The sequence below is a fragment of the Columba livia genome, chromosome 1 (genome assembly GCF_036013475.1).
Source record: "Columba livia isolate bColLiv1 breed racing homer chromosome 1, bColLiv1.pat.W.v2, whole genome shotgun sequence".
NCBI classification, from domain to species: domain Eukaryota; kingdom Metazoa; phylum Chordata; class Aves; order Columbiformes; family Columbidae; genus Columba; species Columba livia.
The window spans coordinates 190,391,447-190,411,649 of record NC_088602.1 but is presented as its reverse complement, the minus strand read 5'-3'; the positions used below and the strand labels follow the sequence as shown (position 1 = coordinate 190,411,649).

Sequence of the window (20,203 nt, the reverse complement as noted above, 5' to 3'; positions counted from 1 at the left end):
GAGAGGGGGAAGGGAAAGCAAAGAAGCAGAAAAAACGTAAATGTGAACAACAGGCAGTAAAACAGAGATGACAAAACAAGAGAATTAGAGCAGTTAAATATTACCAGAGTATGGCAAAAGAAGCGTGAACAGGTGTTTGCATGGCCCAAGAGCTATCTGTCCATTCTTAAACACTGCACAAATAATGAAACGGGGCTGCCAGCCACCCCCCAGGCCCCTGGGGACAGGAACCCAATCGGCACTGCTGCAGAACAGGGACCACAGACTGAAAGTGCTGGAAACCCCAGCTCCTTTCCACCAACATAAAGACATTTATGTTCAGCTTGGCTTCTGTACTCTTTGACAATACACAGGTTTTCTGTCAAACAAGAATTGATGAAAGCCATTCCAAGTTGCAAGCTCATACTTAAATAAAATTTAATGCCAGACTAAGGCCCGACTAGGAAACAGAGAAAGGAGAGGTGCATCATTGTTTTTAAGTAGTGTCAAATCACATTTTTTGTACCACAGATGAAGTTAAAATTATGATAATTTACAAGGGTCACCAAAAAAATGAGTATTTCTTTCTCTATAGAAAGAAGACAGTAAAATGGCGAGAACAGAAACTAACTGACAAACAAGGACTGTATGGGCTTACAGAGCAAAGACCTGAGGGCTTGATACAAATCTTCCTGAACTCAGTACAAACATTCTATTGACTCCAATTTATATACATATTTTAAAATCAAACCTGTATCACGTTTTGGCATACAAACAATCCAGAGGTAGTCCACAGAGAGAATGTAGAAATGAAGCCTGCAAAGAACTGACTTGGGGGCTTAGCAAAAAATCTCCTCAGCCTTTCAAAATACATCACTCATGCAGAGCTTTTTCTACACGTTTAACTGTCACATGTAAAGAGGTTGTTACAAGAGAAGTATGCAATGTGACAAAAATGCTGGACAGCCTTCTTGCCTTTTACCAGACATAAATACAGATACCATAAAGTCCTTATGTACTGTACACAAAGAACAAATGCAGATTGCAGATAACATCTTTAACACAAAAAAACCAAAACCAAACCAAACCACAAAAAACCCAAACAAAAAAAGCAACAAAGAGAGTCCATCAAATTTAAAAGGTGCAAAAGAATAATACATATTATAAAAATGAGAGGCTAAGCTTGGGAAGTTGAAAGAGTTTTACAACAAAGATCTACAAAGTGGCATATTCCTCCCTCCCAGGTGTTGCAAGTATTTTTTGTTATAATACCTCAACTGAGCACTAGCTAAGTGTATGTTTTGTTCTCCTGCTCCATCAAAAAAGCAATCTAAGTAAACACCGATGGACTGTCTTTAATTCAGATCCAGTAGTCCTTAAAAAGCAAGAGATTTTAATGCAAAACTTGGCAGATCTTTCTACAACAGCTAACTTACTGATACCCGTTAAATAATAAACAAATTGCCAACTCATTTTCTTTTTTTCTCTGCATGCTAGCAATACTGCATCAACCCACTTCCTAGCACGGACAGTGCTGCAAGAATGTCCCTCAAGCCCTGGACCACTCCTATTTCTTAAAGATATTTCCAACTAGGTGCATTTCTACAGTTGGATGAATTGGTTCAGGAAGAATCCAAAATTTAATGGAACAGATACAGTAAAGACTGTTCTCAAATGTTTGCTATGCAATAGGAAATGACAAAAGAGTCTAGTGAATAATGTCTTATTTCCTGCTGGTAATTTTGAGGTAAGTACAGTTGTGCTCTTCAAAAATGTGGGGCAAGAGGAAAAATATTCAGGCGAACCACTTATTATAGAAGATTTGACAGAGCTACAGAGACCAGAGAGACCTATTCACTAAGACTGTCCAAGCAGCCCTGCTGGTTGCCTTGTAACTGGAATGAGAACCCTGGGAACAGCAGCTTGCATGGAGAACTTCTTGCTTTTCCTCTGTGGTGGGTTGACCTTGGCTGCACACCAGCTGCCCACCAAGCCGATCTCTCATTCCCCCTCCTCAGCAGGACAGCGGGGAGAAAATACACTGGAAAAGCTTGTGGGCTGAGACAAGGACAACTAAATCACTTATCAGGTACCATCATGGACAAAACAGACTCGAGTTGGGGAAGATTTTCGATGTATTGCCAATTAATAACAGAATAGCATAGTTAAAAACAAAACCACAAACTAAAACCACCTTCCTGCCCCCCTCCCTTCCTCTCAGGCTCAATGCCACTCCTGATTATTCGACCTCCTCCTGCCAAGTGGCACAGAGGAATGGGCAATGGCCAGGTCATCCCGCCTCGTCTCCGCTGTTCTCTGGTCCTCACACTCCTTTCCTCATGCAGCGTGGGGTCCCTCCCATGGGCTGCAGTTCTTCATGAACTGCTCCAGCATGGGGTCCCTTCCACAGGGTGCAGTCCTTCAAGAGCAGACTGCTCCAGCTTGAGTCCCTCAGGGACCACAGGTCTTGCCACAAAACCTGCCAGGAGCCTGCTCCAGCATGGGCTCTCCATGGGCTGCAGCTTCCTCCAGGGCACATCCACCTGATCCAGTGTGGGATCCTCCAAGGGCCGCAATGTTGGTATCTGCTCTGACACGGACCTCCATGGGCTGCAGAGGGACAGCCAGACTCACCACAGGCTGCACCACGGGCTGCAGGGGAATGTCTGCTCTGGTGCCTGTAGCACCTCCTGCCCCTTCTTCACTGACCTGGCTGTCTGCAGGGATCTTTCTTTCACATTTTCTCACTCCTCTCACAGCTGCTGCATAGTGTTTTTTATCCCTCCTTAAATACGTTATCCCGGAGGTGCCACAAACATTGCTGGTGGGCTCAAGTTTAGCTCAGGTTCAGAGGAACCGGCTGCATGCGACATGGGGGCAGGTCCTGGTGTCTTCTCATAGAAGCCACCGCTGCAGCCCTCCACTACCCAACTTTGCCAGACAAACCCAATACATCCTCTTTAATTCCTGCTCTGTTTTCTTCAGATATATCAACCATGCACAGTTGCTCTGCCTGCCTTCCACATTTACTGACCAGCAGACTTCAGTGTCAGCCTTCGAGGCTTACAAACCCCACTCTATCGGCCTCTGTGAAACAATCTAGGCCACTAGGACCAAAATATATTTCTAGGCCATTTCACTGCAATTAAATTCATTATTCATCCTTTCCACTGCACTCAACTCAGGCTAATTTTTCACAGTTCATATGTTGCTTGTCTGCAAAATTAGAACAAATGACGTTTTCCATCTCTGGGGAGCAGCATGCCTCTGCTGGAAACCGGCTCCCAGACAGTTACCTGGAACTAAACAGACCACTCCACTTATACGGTCCTTGAGAAAACAATTTTTAGGACATGGCTTTGCAATTAGGGAACTAACTACAAAACTGAAATCATAGCTCCACTTCTAAAGCACAGATCAGAGGTGAATTCCCTCTAGTTAAAATAAAGCAAATTTCCCCAAACCTGGATTTAGTTTCTGCATTTGTAAATTGGGAATTACCATGTTTAAATGCACAACTGTAGAACAAAAAGGATAATTACTTAGCCTATGTAAAAGGCTATGCAAGTGAAAATCTGCTGAATGAATAACACAAAATCTATGGTACGGTCAAAGAGAAATTACTAATGTGGGATTCAACAACAAAGTATACTTACTAAGTTTTGTGACAGGACTAAAACTATTTACTTGCCCTTCTGTATCTGTTAAGTACTGAGAGACAAAGGAATCTTGTGTATGCTGTTCCTGAGGTTCTTGTGCAGTAATGGAATGCTGTCCTGTGATGCTATTCATTTTTAATAGTGTTTGGCAATGCAAATATAAATCTGGAAGAATCAGCATCCCGATGGATGCAGGCCTTCGTGTATCAAAACTAGTTCCATATTTCCACTGCACGAGTACATCCCTGTGCAACAGACCTTCAGCACATTGATGCCACTCATCTCCGCACCAGCACAAAGTCTGCCCATATGCTGTATGTTGCAGGCGCAGGACTGTAAAACCAAAATTGTACGGTGCAAGCAGCAGCCAAGGAACAACATTCAGTTCAGACATTGCTGTTCCACAGCCTCATTACAACATGTATCTCCAGAGCAGCAAAGGGAATTAAACAGCCATCACTGCAGGAGAGCCTGGCTGGAGCCTGCAGAAATAGGTCAAGGTTTTTCTCCTCTTGGAATTGTCACCAAAAGAAAAAAAAATAATAAGGAAGTAATAGCCTTTTTACAATCAATGGTTTAGTACACCCGAAAAGCAAACACTGTAATCTAAGAACTGCAGTGCCAGTCAAGATTGAGGAGTATTTTCATTTCACAGTAATATAGGTTATACATGAACAGGTAGTTTAAAGAGTATCTTTTTGTGTTGTAAGATACAAACTTTAATAATCATGTTTCATTTTTAAAAAGCCAAATAGAAAAAAAAGCGGTAGCAATAATAAACAGTATTTAGCAGAGAGGAAGAAAAAACATACAAATTATATGACAGCTAATACTTTTAGAATCATCTCTGTGAGAGTCAGTAAAATTCAAAGGCATGTTGTTTTACTATAGCTGTTGGCTCTGCAGTCCACAGAAGTATAAGATCCAAGAGAAAGATTAATATAAACATCATTTCTGAGAAAGAGTGGGGGGTTAAGAGTCAGGCTTAACTAGGCTTATAGTCCGGGTTATTCTCTCTCTCTCTCTCAAAAAAAAAAAAAAAGAGAATCACAAAGAATCCCAACAACCCCAAGAACTAACTTAAGGATGGAGTCTGGTTACACCTTTTGTTCAAGTATAAGAAAATTTGACATTGAAATAATTTTATTCTTCCCCAGATGCCATGCTCTGGCTAAGTCATGACTTACTGGAAGAGCTACAAGATGAAACTTTTCTACACAGTTCAAAACTAGACGAATCTGAAGAGTCCCTTCTGGCCTTTTATGAATCCTTTAATGATTTCACAGTGTTAAATGCTGGCATGTCACAAAAACAGGCACTAGAAGACAAAATCAAGTGAAGGTGGCAAGAGGCCTGCACGATGAACCAAGAGCTCCAGGAGAAACTGAAACATAAAAAGAAAACATACAAGAGGTGGAAGCAGAGTCAGGTCACCCAGCAGGAATGTGGGGACATTGTCCAAGTGTGCAGAGATGGAGTTAGGAAAGGTGAAGTCCACCTGGTGCTGAACCTGGTGAGGGACATGAAGGGCAACAAGAAGGGCTTCTATGCGCACAGCAGGAGCAAGAAGAAAACTAGAGAAAATGTGGACCCACTGCTGAATGAGGTACAGCTTCAGGTGACAAGGGACATGGAAAAGGCAAAGGTGGTCAATGCCTTATTTCCCTCCATCTTTAGTGCTAATACTTGCCAAATTAAAGGTCTCTGAGAGCGCTGGTAAAGTTGGGAGCAAGAAAGACTTATGCTCAGTGGAGAAGGATCAGAATAGGTAACATTGAAACAAACTGGATGGACACATGTCCACAAACCCTGATGGGATGCGCTCATGAATGGTAAAGGAAGTTAGCCAAAGTCATTGTGAGGCCCCTCAATAATATGTGAAAAGTCACAGTGATCAGGAGATATTCCTTATGATGGGAAGAAAGTAAACATTGATCGTGTCTTCCAAAAGGGCAAGAAGGAACAGGATCAAGGAACTAAAGGCCAGTCAGACACACCTCACTCCCTGGGAAGGTAATAAGTAAATAATTATGGAAAGCACTTCCAAATATAACAAGGATAAGGAGGTGACTGACAGTAGTCAACATGAATTTTCAAAAGGGAAAATCATGCCTGATTAACCTGTTAGCCTTCTATGATAAGATGATTGGCTTGGTGGATGATGGGAGGGCAATCAATGTTGTTTATCTTGATTGTAGCAAGGCTTTTGAAACTCTTTCCCATAACACCCTCATACACAGAGGAAGAATGAGTTAGATTCATGGACAGTGAGGTAGACTGAACTGCCTGGACCAAAGCTGACGAAGTCAGTGGGCTGAACTGCCCAGATCCAGCTGGAGGCCCACCACCAGCCAAAACTGAAACACAGGACTTTCCATTTAAACATAAGAAAAAATTATTTCACTGTAGGGAAGACTGAACCCTGGAACAGTTTGCCCAGAGAGGTTGTGGAGTCTCCATCCTTGGAGATCCTCAGAACACAAGTGCACGAGATCCTGAGCAGTCTCCTCAGTTTGACCCTGCTTTGTGCAGTGAGGTTGGACTACACAGTCTCCAGAGGTTCCTTCCGATCTCAGTGAGTCTGTTAAAAGGCATTAAAAAATCGTGGTGTTTTTGTTTGGTTTTGTTTGTTTGTTTTCTTCCAGTGGACTCCCTCCTGACATCTTTCACAGCTGTTTAATCCAGGTGCCTATACAGTTTGGGCTTTTAAGTGCTTTACCTGTGCTCCTCTCAGCCACCTCCACTCAGATTTGTCACTAAAAATCCACAGCCTTTCCTCTTTATCAAAGCTGCTCCAGACCTGGAGACTTCAGAGACTCTAACTTCATATGCATATTATGCAGGGGACATATATTTTTTTTCAATTTGACAGAAAACATTCAGACATCTGGCTCAGAGGGGTAGTTCAATATGGAAATAATCCAAATGACTTACCTGCTTAAGTTTAGCAATGACCTTTAGTACTTTGCAGAACTGCACTTTTAACACAAAGGGACCAAAGTAGCACTTACTGTGGTCCACGAACACTTCCCAAACCCAGTATGAGCACCAGGAGTCAACGGGGCTCAGAATCTCTGTCAGGGTCAGGGTTTCACCCCAAAATACCACACCTATATGTTAATTATATGTATACCACACCTATCTGTATGTAGCATACCTATATATGTACTATGCATATAAAAATACACATTCCCCCCCCCACCCCCCCCGCATTCCCCAATCACATATATGTGTATATAACAAACACACACACAAATATATATATCTGTGTGTTCTTCAAAAGAGCAAAGAAAGATACTACACTTAGAGCAGGTTGGGTGCAGAGCACCTTAGCAACAATGTATCAGGCCAGTATTGGCAAGCCATGAAAAAATTTTCAAATTAGATAAATTTGAAGGTGATGACATATCTGGGGGCTCAGTTCAAAGGGACTCCTGTCTCTGAACTCAGTGGTTTCATTCTTAGTCTCTATGCTCTCCAGCTGGGCACAGCACAACATGTGGCAAAGGGACTTCCGGTGTACTCAAATAAAGGAAACCAAGGTCATCTTGGATCAACATACTATACAGATCTTGAACGACTTTTCTTTTTGCCTGAAAAAAGGCACAGACAAAACCATGATAGAAAAAAACCCCAGATAACATTTATCATCACAAAACAACTTCTATGCAGAATGTCACTACAAAGTGAGCTAAATTTTTATCCTGCTATCAAATCCTAAGTATTTACAGATTTCCAAACTGGTTTATTAGGAAAAAAGATTGTGAGATCAAAATAATATTAATAGTGTCAAACCTTTAAGCCTTTCAACATCTGATATACCAGGAACTGGATTCGGTCTTCACTTAATTTCTCATGCTTCATTATCTTGCTCAAGTCGGTTCCCATAAAAGGCATGACGAGGTAGCTAAAAAAAAAAAAAAAGGACAGAATAACTTTGGCAAATAAATTTAACCATAACTGTATGTTATAGTTCAGTGACAACAATAAATTATAGATAATTCCATTTACCAAACAATCCCATCATCATCCCCCTGCCCTCTATGTTTCTCTGGTTTTATCCATTTTGACAGTCATAAAGAGCTACAGCCCAACCCTGTCACTAATTATGGGAAGTTACTAGTTATCAGAAGAGTGCAGATTCTGAACTAGTTAGAAAGAACCTAACCAAGAGCTATGTTATATTTCAAAGACACCTACATAGAAAGCAAAGACATACACGCAATGCTATTTATCTCACAATCATTATCATAGCTTTGAACTAGCAGCCATCTACTGAAAGAAGTACACACCTTACAAGACAAGTAACTGGTTCTAAGGACAATCTGAAAACATCAGCCTACGAATTTTGAAGTTGCATGTAAGAGTTATATAACAATGAAATTCAGAAAAAAAACAACCATGAAGCGACAATTTTGGAATTCTCCATTTATAAAAGCAACAATCCTTCCTGCTGCACAAGTGATGATGCCCTGCTCCCACACACAGACAACTTACAAGTCATTAAACTTCTCCAGGGTTACATCTGGTGTGAACACATCCAATATTCCAATGACCTAAAAGTAAGACAGGATGGAGAGAAAAAAAACACATGGATTAATATTAACACAAAAAATCCTGAAATCCTGAACTGCATAATAAGTGAAAAAATGTAACCAAAAATATTTCCATAGTGAGACGTTAGCTACAGATATAATGATGGCAGAAAAAATACCTAAAGCAGTGCCTAGCAACACCAGGATTTGTTATGTGCCAAATTTTGTAACTCTGAGGGCTATTTGACCCTGTGATAAAAAATAAAAAAATATGTATTTACTTGAACAAAAAGTTCAGAGGCTGACAGTTTCATGTAAGAGGAGAGAGCACCTTACAACTTTAACCACTAAAGTGACAAAAATAAAGCAGACAAATTGGTTTATAACTTGAAGCAGTCATAAGCGCTATACACCTAGCTGGGCCTGCTGCTTGACAATGAGGAACACTTCAGATGTCTTCTAATTTCAGTAACAGGTAACTGAGGTACACAGACTACAGTATCTAACTGGGAGTATGGAGAAGAAACTAGAACAAGACTGTCTTTATAAAGACTAAATTATCAAGAGCTTAATATGATTTACTATGACTTATACCTTAGGTTCTCCTTAAGATTATTTTTTGTCAAACAAAATCATTCTATATCACTCAACCAAGAAATAACCATCTAGTAAGACAGATTTCCCACCACAGTTTTTCCTACTACGGTGCTTTTCAGCAGAACTATATGAACTGACCAGATGCATTACAGTAACTGACAATGCTTCTCTCCAGCCCATTAAACACCACAAAATTAAATATACAGAACTTGATGCTCCAAAAGGTGTAGCTGGAATTGTCTAAAGCCAGATGTCAGCTTGGATGCTGACAGCACAGACTTTTAGAGTTGCTTCTTTTCTACTACTAATTCACCACCATTTCTGTCTGCTCAGAGGAAGCCTCCAAAACCCTGGACGGCTCGTGGTGTTTCCCAGGCGCAGGCTGCCGTGGCAATAGGGCAGTGCAGGGGTTTGCTGGAAAGCAAACTGAAAGACTAGTAACCTTTATCAGCTTGTTCAGCCCCATCTCCACAGCCATACGATTTAAGGACATCAGACTGTACATCAAACTAGAACTGTATAAATTAGAAACCACAAGAAAGAAACTGGGGTAAAAGCATATTATGCTGTCTGATGTTACCATCAAAATACCGAAAGGACTGAAAAATCCACCTTGATAACAATAAAGATGGATTTTGGGCATTACTACTATGTCTTAATTGCTAAAAAACCCCAAGAGTTATTTTAAAAAGGTATGTGAAAGTAAAGAGAAGCAAGAGCAGAAATGCAGGAAAAAAATGCAAGAAAGGCAACTTCCTTTTCCTTAAAACTTTAAATAAAATTCTCCAACTGTGATGAAATCCTTACTGTATGTATTTTTATCTCTTCCACATTCAGGCAGAACTACTACAGTTGGATATTATCAAGTTGGATATTATCAAAATGTCACAATGATGAACAAGATAGAAAAACTAATAAAGAGGAAGACAAAAAATTACAACTCTTTTTCTTCGTAGCCATGTATATCTTTGAAAAAAATCACTAACAATATTTTCCTGAGGACTGCCATATGAACCTAATCAAAAAAGAATAATATAACTACCATAAACCAATAATTAAACTCACAGAGGATGTGGATATTATTTGAAGTAATACCTTCAGTGCTAACATCACAGCAAGATTTTTTTTTTATGACAGTTTTACATAAGGTTTTCAATTTCTAGGTGGAGGAAGGGACAAAAAGGGAAGAGAGAGGAATTAGGGAGATGTATGTGACAACAATGGAGCATAATGCAGCTCTGTGGGCATTTCCTAAGGCAGCCTGTACACACACAGAGCATACACAGCCAGAAAAGTTGTGTGCTCTCCAAAGATTTCAGTATTAAAAAAAGGAAGTTAATGTTTTAACAGTAATCTTATCCAATACGCACTTCTTCCTCTATTAATCCTCACTTTTTCAGAAGTCCTGCTTGTTTTCTTCAATGGGATATTTCCATGTCTTCATTTACCTAAGCCAGATATGTAAGAAAACAAACCCCACCACATGTGACTGTAGCAGTGAAAGGCACAGGGACACCACCACCACAAGAAGGGACACAGCAGAGGATGGGACAGCATGGCCCTGTACCACATCCACCTGCACCGAGGCGTTCTCAGGCACCCGCTGCGAAACACGGGGGAAGCATGAAGAACACATCTCCATAAATAACATACCAGTCCAAAAACACACTTAATGAAGTTGACTCATGTTTTAATACTTCTCCATTGAAGTAAACTACTTCTCCATTGAAGAGTTCCCGGTAGTTACTTAATGCTGCCTGAGATACCACATAGATTACTGCAGAGGTAATGTTGCAAACTGATGGAGACAACCTGATCATTACTGCGAATCCTCTGCAGTGAAGAACAGCACCGAGACCAACACTCAGCGCCTGCTGAAGGGGATTTTAAATAATAAACCAGAAAATGTTTTTAACATGCCAAAGACTTCACAATACTTCTTTTCTTCTTCTTACTTCAGCTTTCTAAAAATCCTGAAATGCATTTTAGTGTCCAAAGTGATGAGACATACTAATAGTTAATCCATTTAAAAATAAAAGTGAGGGACCCATTTCCTTTTCCTCACTGATCTTTATTTAATAGCTGTGCTTTGGGATGATTTTCCTGTAGTGGAGCAGAGTCATTAGTGGGTCACATCTTTCTAATGATATGTTAAGGACAAGGAGGTACAGGATAAAATAAATCCTCTGAGGAAGACACAACTCCAGCTACTTCTTCAGGAAAAGAACTGGACAAAGTGTAGGAAAGTCCCTCCTCCAAAATACCACAGAAGATTCTGTGTCTGTCTAAAATGCTCTCAATTAAATACAGTATTTGTAAAAAAAATCTTTACAATACTTAAAGATAATGTCCTAGCACAAAAGCAAGCCCCATAAACAATTACAAGAATATTTTATTTTTCATACTGTGGCCCATATGAAATGTAACAGAGACATCTGTGAAACCTTCTGTAGATCTATTTTTATGTTATTTCAACACACATACTGATACTATCAGAGATGGAAGCACAGCTGAGGAACGAACCCAGTACACTCTGCAATGGCAACAAAAAGCATCTGTGGAAACCGGCAGGAGCACTGCCCTTTCAGAGTCTCTTTTTTCCCCCATTAACCCTGCCAAAGGCAATTTCTCAGATGAACTGGCCCACAAAGGATGCACCTCGCTTCCTACTGCCCATCTAACTAAAAGCGAACCAGTATTTCTGCAGACTCTATGGAAATACCTTCCTTGCTTTTACCTTCAAGAGAGAGTGTGATACTGTGTCTCTACCACCACCCTGCAAAGAAAAACCACAGTAACAGCTAAATTACCTGTTTATTGGTCTAACTTGTTTTCCACAGGTATGCTTTTACTCAATATATTTACTTTGCTGATTGTGTCTCTTTCCCATGAACCAGTGGGGGTAGGTGGCAATGTCTCCAGCCTTTCTCATCCCTACACTTGGTGTGTGTCCTGTCCAGACATTTATAATGACCACCCTGGCCAACTTTAACTACTGTCAACAAATAAATAACAGCTTTGTGTTGGTAAGGTGGTTTCTGCCCTACCCTCCTCACCTGCCTCCTTTTCCAAATGTTATTCCAGCAGTGGAGCACAACAGTGACAAGTTCCTCATCTCTATCCTGCCCTGCACTTTGATGTCTTGGATTAATTTTATTCAAGGACCGTTCCACTGCATTTCTGTAAAGGAAAGTTTCTGATGTAAGCAGCAGCACATCAACGAAAGACTCGGATCTTGTATAAATTAATAAGTAATGTAGGTTATGCTCTTATTCAGTAAGTGCTGCTTTCTCTTACGGATGTTATGCATGAAAACACAGTGAAGTTGAGTGACTTTGGCACTCGGGCGACAAACACAAGTACATTTTTAAGACAGATCCCTGCTAGGGTGGTGCTGAACTACATATTATGCTGCATTAAATTTTCTGCAGGGTTAGCTTCATGCTCCTGCGCTGTTCCACATCACAGGGCACCTGCATCCTTTTACTACACTAAGAAGTCTCAATGTTTTTAAAATTTTAACTATCCACACACAAGGCTTGCTCCACAGTCACCTTTCTTCCTCACTGATTACTGCTACATGACACAAGGGATGGCTGCTGATGGACTCCTGCCACTCAGCACACCAGCAGGCACAAACCGTGCCCATGAGTGTCACTACCCTCTTCTTTCAAAGGACCCATATGTAACACTTGGACAGATCCAAATCCTGCGGACAGACACATCTTCATCTCTGGACTGGATGCCAATTCGAAGAGAAAAGGTCTGGGTTTCGGTGTTACCTTATTTTCATTTACTGGACTAGGCTAATAAGTCTGCTTTATTTACCCAAGGCTGGGGTGTGAATAAATGGCTATTAGCTGAAGCCCTGCTTAGGTAAAACACCTATTAGGCAGGTTTGTAAAAATAAGCAGAAGTGACCACTGATACCACTGTTTTGATTTATTGGCTTTTGAGTACCAAAATGAGTGACTCTGGTGGCCTGTCAGCTCCCTCGCTGTGCTAGGCTTTCACCCGCAGAAAAACACCCAGGAGTGTTTCTCCTCTACAACCTTCTGACAGCAATAAACAGTTATAACCGTACTTTTGCTTTCATAAGGACCCATAAGGAGACTTGCCACCACCAGCCAGGATTCCCAAACTGCACTTTACTGGCACTTATGTACCCAAAGGGTGTCAATTTTTAGCTGGTGCGGTCCTGCAGGACTTGCTGCGGGAAAGCTAATGAAGTGAGCGTGCTTCCATCTGTAAAGGCATCACTCATCTACAGCTCCCTTCTTGGTCTGATATTGTACACTGCAGAGGCTGCTGCTCTTCAAATGCTCATGTCAGGCTAGATGAGCTGCAAAAGGTGACAGGTTTAAGACTTTTTCAGGCAAGAACATAGAGTGCCCCGCCATTTTCTCTGAAACAAACCCCTTGCTTGATGGATACTGTGTAGGTGTAAATAAAAAACTCAACATTTTTTCAAAATGAAGAAGTCAACAGAGTTAAATATTAGCCAACCTAGAAGAGAGGGCCTCAACCATCCTCAAAAACATAACTGTAGAGAGACAGACAGTTTGGTGTCTGTTGGATACCTGAGTTCCTCCCAGAAGGTAGAAAAAAAGCTACATGGTTCTCATAATACAAAACATACACCGGTCTTCAGATGTGGGAATACACCAGAGAATAATTTCCACTCAGAGCAATGAATCAGAGTACAATATAGAGCACCTTTAAACAAATACTGCAGTTGCCTCTTATACACAGGGTTTCCATGAAAAGAAACCATCTGCAGAACATTAACTGACCCAAAAACTATTCAATGGGCATTTGTCAAAAAGTTTATGCCAGAAACACATTCAGAATTTAAGTCGGTAGAACTGTGTCAGAATTACTATATGTGCTTATATGTATACATAGGTATATCCATACACACACACACATACTTGTATACCGCACTTTCATATATTCCACACTCTGTTGTGACACAAGACATCACCATGAGCAGCTGCTTCTCTCTCGCTCTCCCCAGTGCCATCTCCCCCCACCAGCTGTTCTGCACTCCTGCTGCCAACTTCAAACTGGGAGGTGAGATGGGCACCAGGACTGGACCAGTAAAGGCACTATGCAGTTGTTCTAACAAGTGTGGGTATCACAGCATCACTTCCAGTCTAAACGCATCATAAAATCCAAGTTATTTGCCAAATAAAACTAAAGGCTCTGCGTCTCTGCTTACTTGTCTGGGTTTAGCTTTGCATGGACAGACATCTCTACTAACTTCAGAAGAATACATGGATGCAGAGGTGTGCAAATGTTTGAAAGCCAAAGTCAGGGACAAAGTTAGCATATTGGCCATATTTTTACTTGTTTTAGTTTTAAGTTGGAGCCCTAACAGATAGTTTTAAGGGTCCTCACTTTAACTGAACTCAAAACAGAAAGAAATAGGGAACAAAAGCAGCACTAGTGAAAAAAATCTTTCTAAAGGCAAACGGTCTGTTGTTCTATACAAGATGTAGCAGATGCTGAAGAAAAAAAAATCAAGAGCTGCTAATGGCTGTAGTGGGATGAATACTTCAAGCTAGGATGAATAAAGGAAGTGGAAAAAAAATCACAACAAAAACCCAGTGCTTTCTTCATTCTGCTTTAGCTGTTTTTATTCCTCATTTTCACACCATTCCCTCTCTTGTGCCAGAATATCTGTTTTTTTGCAGCTACACAGTGATCCAGCAGCTTATACTGCTGGAATCTAACTTCTCTTTTTGGCAATGTCTGAGGAATTGATCTGGGTTAGACTGCTTGTTAGGCAGCAGCAGTAGTTCAGTAGCTTATGATGTTTGTGAAACATCTCAGGTCCTCTCAAATTAAAAGCCCTACAGAAAAAAAATAATATATATATATATATATATATATATACACACACATATATATATCAGCATAATTAAAGACAGAAGACAGTGATTTATCTTCCAACAGCCAGGTCTCACTCTCTTCACATGCAGCCTCTGCCTCATGGTCCTCAACATCATTTTTCTTCTGTATTGTTTGCCAGGGGTTGATGAGAAGTCGCCTGCTACCAAGTTTGCACAGTTCATATAGAAATACTCCTCACTACACTTAAGTAATGTCCTGCTTGAGAGCCATCAGGGAGCACAAAGGTCCAGCACATATAATGAAAGTAACCAGCAACCAGAATGGCCTCCTCCTGAAAACGCCTAAATAGTCATGCAAATTAAGCCATGAGTTAGCTTCACAGAACCACAGAATCACAGAATTGTTTGGGTTGGAAGGGACCTTAAAAATAATTTAGTTCAACCCCCCTGCCATGGGCAGGGACACCTTCCACTAGACCAGGTTGCTCAAAGCCCCATCCAACCTAACCTTAAGCACTTCCAAGGATGGGGCACCCACAGCTTCCCTGGGCAGCCTGTTCCAGTGCCTCACTACCCTCATGGTGAAAAATTTCTTCCTTATATCTAATCTAAATCTATCTTCTTTCAGTATAAAGCCATTACTCCTTGTCCTATCACTACACACCCTTGCAAAAAGTCCCCCTCCAGCCATCTTGCAGGTCCCCTTTCGGTGCTCAAAGGCTGCTGTAAGATCTTCCTTGCAAGCTAAAATACAGTTCCAGTAAAATTCAGCAGGATGACTACTGTATTTGTCTTTACAGGACTCCAGATCATCCTACAACCCTTCCACATTAAGGAGATGAACATATTCCTCAAAGGGTCTATAATGGAGGTCATGCAGGGTATTACGTAGAAGTTTTCCTCTTTTCTTCACTGAAGCATGACATGCTGATGAATTGTATTACTGTGGCATAGGCTTAATGGTATCTTCTGCTACCTTAATGGAAGACCAGAGATGCTATTTTTAACACAATGTGTCAGACCACTACAATTTCTTCCATCATTCTGAACACAGCATAAGGTTAAATAAACTATGATAATGTATTGCTATATGCTTAATAACAACACTTCCCTAAAAGCTATGAAAGCCAGAGATGGTCCATCGAGAGGTAATTATGCCAAAACAAACAAAACATCACACTTTTCATGCAATCCAACAGCAAATGCATCAGCTTACAGAAGTCATTTTAAAAGCAAAACAGATCAGAGGGGCGAATTGGATATAATTTTAACTACCAAATTAACAGAACCTTGAAAGAATTTATATCCTGAAGTAGGAAAAAAGCAAGGTGGAGATTTTAATTCAATCCATTGTGGATGTATCGTTAGATCAGCTATCACACACCACCTGCTCTACATATTTAGATAACCAGCACCCAAGAGAGAGATAACAGTGGCACGGCTATTGTATTGTGGTCTTTGAAACAATTCAATTGTATTAATTTTTAATAGCAGTTGTATCTACAGGACAGCCAGAAAGACAGATAACTGCTATTTTATAGAAGTATAACTAGTATACTAGTATAACATACTAGTTAATAGAAAAATCAGGAAAGCTCCTTCAATCAGTGTTCTATTTCTACTAATTCCTATTATAAGGAGATGTGCACCCGCGTGAGTGGGACCCATTCAGAACTCCACAGCCAGATCCACAGAAGCCACAATGGTAATGACAGAGGACGCACATCTGTCCTGTCACATGTCATTAAAGGTGTGCACAGCACACTGGGGGCTGCTGATGTGGATAAGAAAGGATCTCACTCTCTGCCTGCAAATCCATCATTTGGCAGAAACATGCAAAAAGAGGCTCTTTGACAGAATGGTCAACGGGGCAGGGAGAAGGGCTGGAAATCCTGACAAGGAGCAATATTGCCATTCTGGTTTAATTCTGGATGGGTGGAATGGCTAAAGGAGTATCCTGAGATCAGCGCAGGCATTAGAAATCCTAAAAGGTGTTGTTGCTATTCGTAATTAACTATGGGTGAAACGACTGACAGAAGGGTGTGAGACTGGGGTGGTGGATGGAAATTCCTTGATGGGCTGTTCTGCCATGTAAGCCTGGTCACGGAGGGGTGGAGCAGTCACCTTCTGACTCACCAGTGCCCACATATCCCTACAGGATCATTTATTCAGTCTTTGTTCTCTAATGCCATAATTCATGGTAAATCTTTTCTTTAGTACATAGACTAGATTCTTCTTTCTGTGGCCCGAACTGTTTCCTAAGACTGTAAATTATTCCCTTCCTTCATATATGTTGATTTGTAACATTTACAGATTGTGCTCATGTTCCCCAGGGAGCATTTTCTTCTAGACTCTTTAATCATCAAACAAGCCCATGGAGGGGTTCCAGAGTATTATCCTGAAGGGCATACACTGCATAAAAACCGCCAGGAGTGGAAAATGCTACCCAACCGATCATTCTGGGAAATGGAAGAAAAATAATCTCAAAATTCTGGACACAGTTAGGAGCTTGGCAACTGCACAAGCTGCTCTGCTCCCAAATGTTCAGTAAAGAAAAAAGCTGAGAGTATGAAAGTCCATGCATGACACAGAAGTTCCCTACAAACTTTAACTCCTTAACATATACAGCAGTGGTTATGAAGCAGTTACTTCAAAGGAATCAAGTAAAATTATCAAAGGTATTAAAAGATTCAGACGGAAATATTAACAGGCACACAGGTTCTTAAGCCTACAAAAAGGTCTGTTTTTTTTCTGAACAGTCAGGATATCCCACAGATTATTCTTCAAAATGAAAGCATATATTGTTGGTACACACAGTGTCGGTACCATAACATTAAATGGCATGGATGGGCTATTGTTATAACCAGTTTCTCTTATCCTCACTTTTGATCTCTTAACTTTCTTTGAAGGCCATCTGATGGGACTATACTCTTAATCTCCCACATTATTAACTTCTTAAAGCAGATTCTTATGCACTAATTTAACAGCTCCCTCCAAACTCATTTTTTTTTCACATGCATTCATGACAAACAGCATTTAAAGCCACTACTGTGATCCTCCAGGCCCACTCTGGGACCCTTCTCACCTGGAGTCCATGTTCTGATTCCACAATAACTGTTTTAATACAATTTTCTTGTTCTTTACTTTCTTCTTAAACTACTAAGCACCATTGGGATTAAGTACCTTTATCTCAATGACACTTTCAGCACTTCTTTCTACAGCTGTTCTTCTTTCACATTATGTTGGAATCTGTGCAGAGCTCTGCATCCTATTCTCTGCTTCCCAGTAAAGCAAATTATTTAGTCATTCATGAACTTCTCCCGTTTCATATTACTACAAATGCAAAACTTTCAAATGCTTCATGCAAGATAGAAAAGAAAAGAAAGCCCTACCCCCCTCCTCAAAGATATGCATGTGTACCATAGCCATCCTCATGCAAGTTCAGAGAAAAAGAGATGCCAGCACCTGAGACACGCGGGTACAGACCCATGCTCTGCCTTCTCCTGCATCTCACTGGAACGCAGTGATGGAGATGGTAATTTCTGGTCCTCGATCTCTCTCACTAGCTCGGAATGCAAATTCCACTGTGGTCCTAATCTTCCCAACCCAACCTTTCCCACATGGAAATGATGTTTCCCATTGGATATTCTAGTTTGTGCCAACTGAAGGACAGATGGACAAAAGACAGGCCAAAAGTTTCCTGAATTCCACTCAGATACATATCTGCCTCATCCGAATCTGCATATTTTCTTTGTTTTTAGGGTTTCAGCCTTTTGGAGGATATCTGCTAACCACCCAACTCACGTTTTCGTGCTTCATGTGTTTCAGGAGGCGCAGCTCTCGGTATGCTCGTTTGGCAAAGAGTTCAGACTGAAACGGGCGGTACAGTTTCTTAATGGCCACTTTAGTACCACTTCTTCCATCGACGGCTGAGCTGTAAGGGATTAGGAAGAGTTTGGTGAGCAAGGACTGAAGCGAGACCGCAAACCCCACCACTCCACCGGTGCTGGAGAGCAGCTGCATCCTGCCCTGCCCAGCCCTCAACCTGCTGCCTGCCAGTGCCTGCACGGCCTCCCTGTGCCCAGGGAGGAGACCACAACCCCAGAACACCTCACTGGCAGCACCCAGCGTCTAGTTTCACTCCTTTAAAAGGCTGCCAGGCTCGCTGATGAAAAGCAGCCAATTTTCAAAAGCTTTAAAGAGGAACAGCTGGGGAGGGCGGGGGAAAAAAAAAAAAAAAAAGCCTCAAATCCCCCAACAGCACAAACCCAAATCAAGTGTCCCGTCCCGAGGGCCAGTACCACGGGTTTTGGGGACGCTGCAGCTCCGGGAGAACCGCACCCCGCGGGCCGGCTCCGAGTCTGGCAGTCGCGGACAGCGCTCCTCGGGCAGGGCTGGGGCTGCGCCCACGGCTCTGTTGCTCCGGGACGCAAACACGCGTGGGACGAAAGGCGGCACGTCCGCCGGCTGCCCCACCAAGGGCCGGGGTTCCCCCACGGCACAACCCGGAGCCCGGCTCGGGGTCGCCGAGGTGGGCAGCGGGGCCGCCCCACTTCGCTCCCGCGGGGCCCAGCAGCACCGGGCGGGGCCAGGCTGGGTCAGACACAACAACTGGGAAAAGTTGTCAGGGAACAACGCGAGAGCGCCCTGGGCTGGGCAGCATAGCCCTGGGCTGGGCAGCATGCCCCCGGCCCGGGGACAGGTCACCGCGGCGTCCCGCCGGCCCCGGCCGTCCCCTCCCGGGGCTGCCCCTGCTCGCCCCGCTCACCAGACAGCTCCGTAGGCGCCGGACCCCACCGGCTGCAGGTCCCGGTAGCGGTCCCGCACTTCCCAGAGGGTCTTGGTGATGTCTTGCCGGTAAAAGCCGTTCTTGGGGGAGGCCATGGCGCTGCGGCCCCCGCCGGCACCCGCGACAAAGAGCCCGGGCCGGGGGAAGCGGGAGCGGCCGGCGCCGCCGAGCCGGGCTGCGGCGAGGGGCCGGGCTTGGGCGAACGGCGCCTCCCGCCCCCACCCCGCGCACCCCCCGCGGGGGGCCCGGTCGCCCGCCCCGCGCCGCCCCCGGCGGGGCTGCGACGGGCACCGGGAGGGACCGGCACCGGCACCTGGGGCTGCGCTCCGGGCGGCACGGGGCTGCGTGGTGACAGGGGAGTCCCGCCTGCCAGCGCCCGAAGCACGCGTGGGCGGGGAAGCAGGTGCCGAGGCTCTCGCTGCCTGCACAAGTCCTTGCTACGGAGCTGAAAGTAAATCCATCCCAGCCGTCTTGTGCGTGTACACGCCACGGTGTGGCACTTCACTCGGGGCTCCTTTTGCGGTCCTGTTTTGGATCTGATGAAATGCATCCGGCCTTTACAGGAAAGCGTTAAGGAGTGTGAGGGGCTGTAACTGGTGAGAGCTGGGAGCACAGGAGCGAGCTCTCAAACGACCTTTGCACGGAGGTGCACGGCTGAGGGCTTCCCGGTTCGTCGCAGGGTCAGACCCCACGTTTCAACAATAGTTAAAGAGAAACAACCCCACGCGCGATTCATGTGCTCAGAGCAAGTGGTCCCATATGCGTGTCTGGTGAGATATGAAACAGTTC

At 43.0% G+C, this 20,203-nt stretch overlaps 1 protein-coding gene across 4 annotated transcripts in view; it reads right to left on the bottom strand.

The window, feature by feature from the left end:
* MAPK12 (mitogen-activated protein kinase 12) overlaps positions 1–19,769 on the bottom strand; it is a 40,089-nt gene extending 20,320 nt beyond the window's left edge. The window contains exons 1-4 of one of the 4 annotated variants that reach the window (XM_065048917.1): positions 19,394–19,769; positions 18,430–18,559; positions 8,136–8,194; positions 7,434–7,545 (exon numbers count right to left, since the gene is read on the bottom strand). In XM_065048917.1, the coding sequence (XP_064904989.1) occupies positions 7,434–7,545; positions 8,136–8,194; positions 18,430–18,559; positions 19,394–19,509 (417 nt within the window). In that variant the 5' untranslated portion in view covers positions 19,510–19,769. Of the gene's footprint in view, positions 1–7,433; positions 7,546–8,135; positions 8,195–18,429; positions 18,560–18,893; positions 18,972–19,393 lie in introns of those variants that run through there. The other 3 variants (XM_065048915.1, XM_065048916.1, XM_021298391.2) reach the window with 3 other exon arrangements.
* Positions 19,770–20,203: the final 434 nt, after the last annotated feature.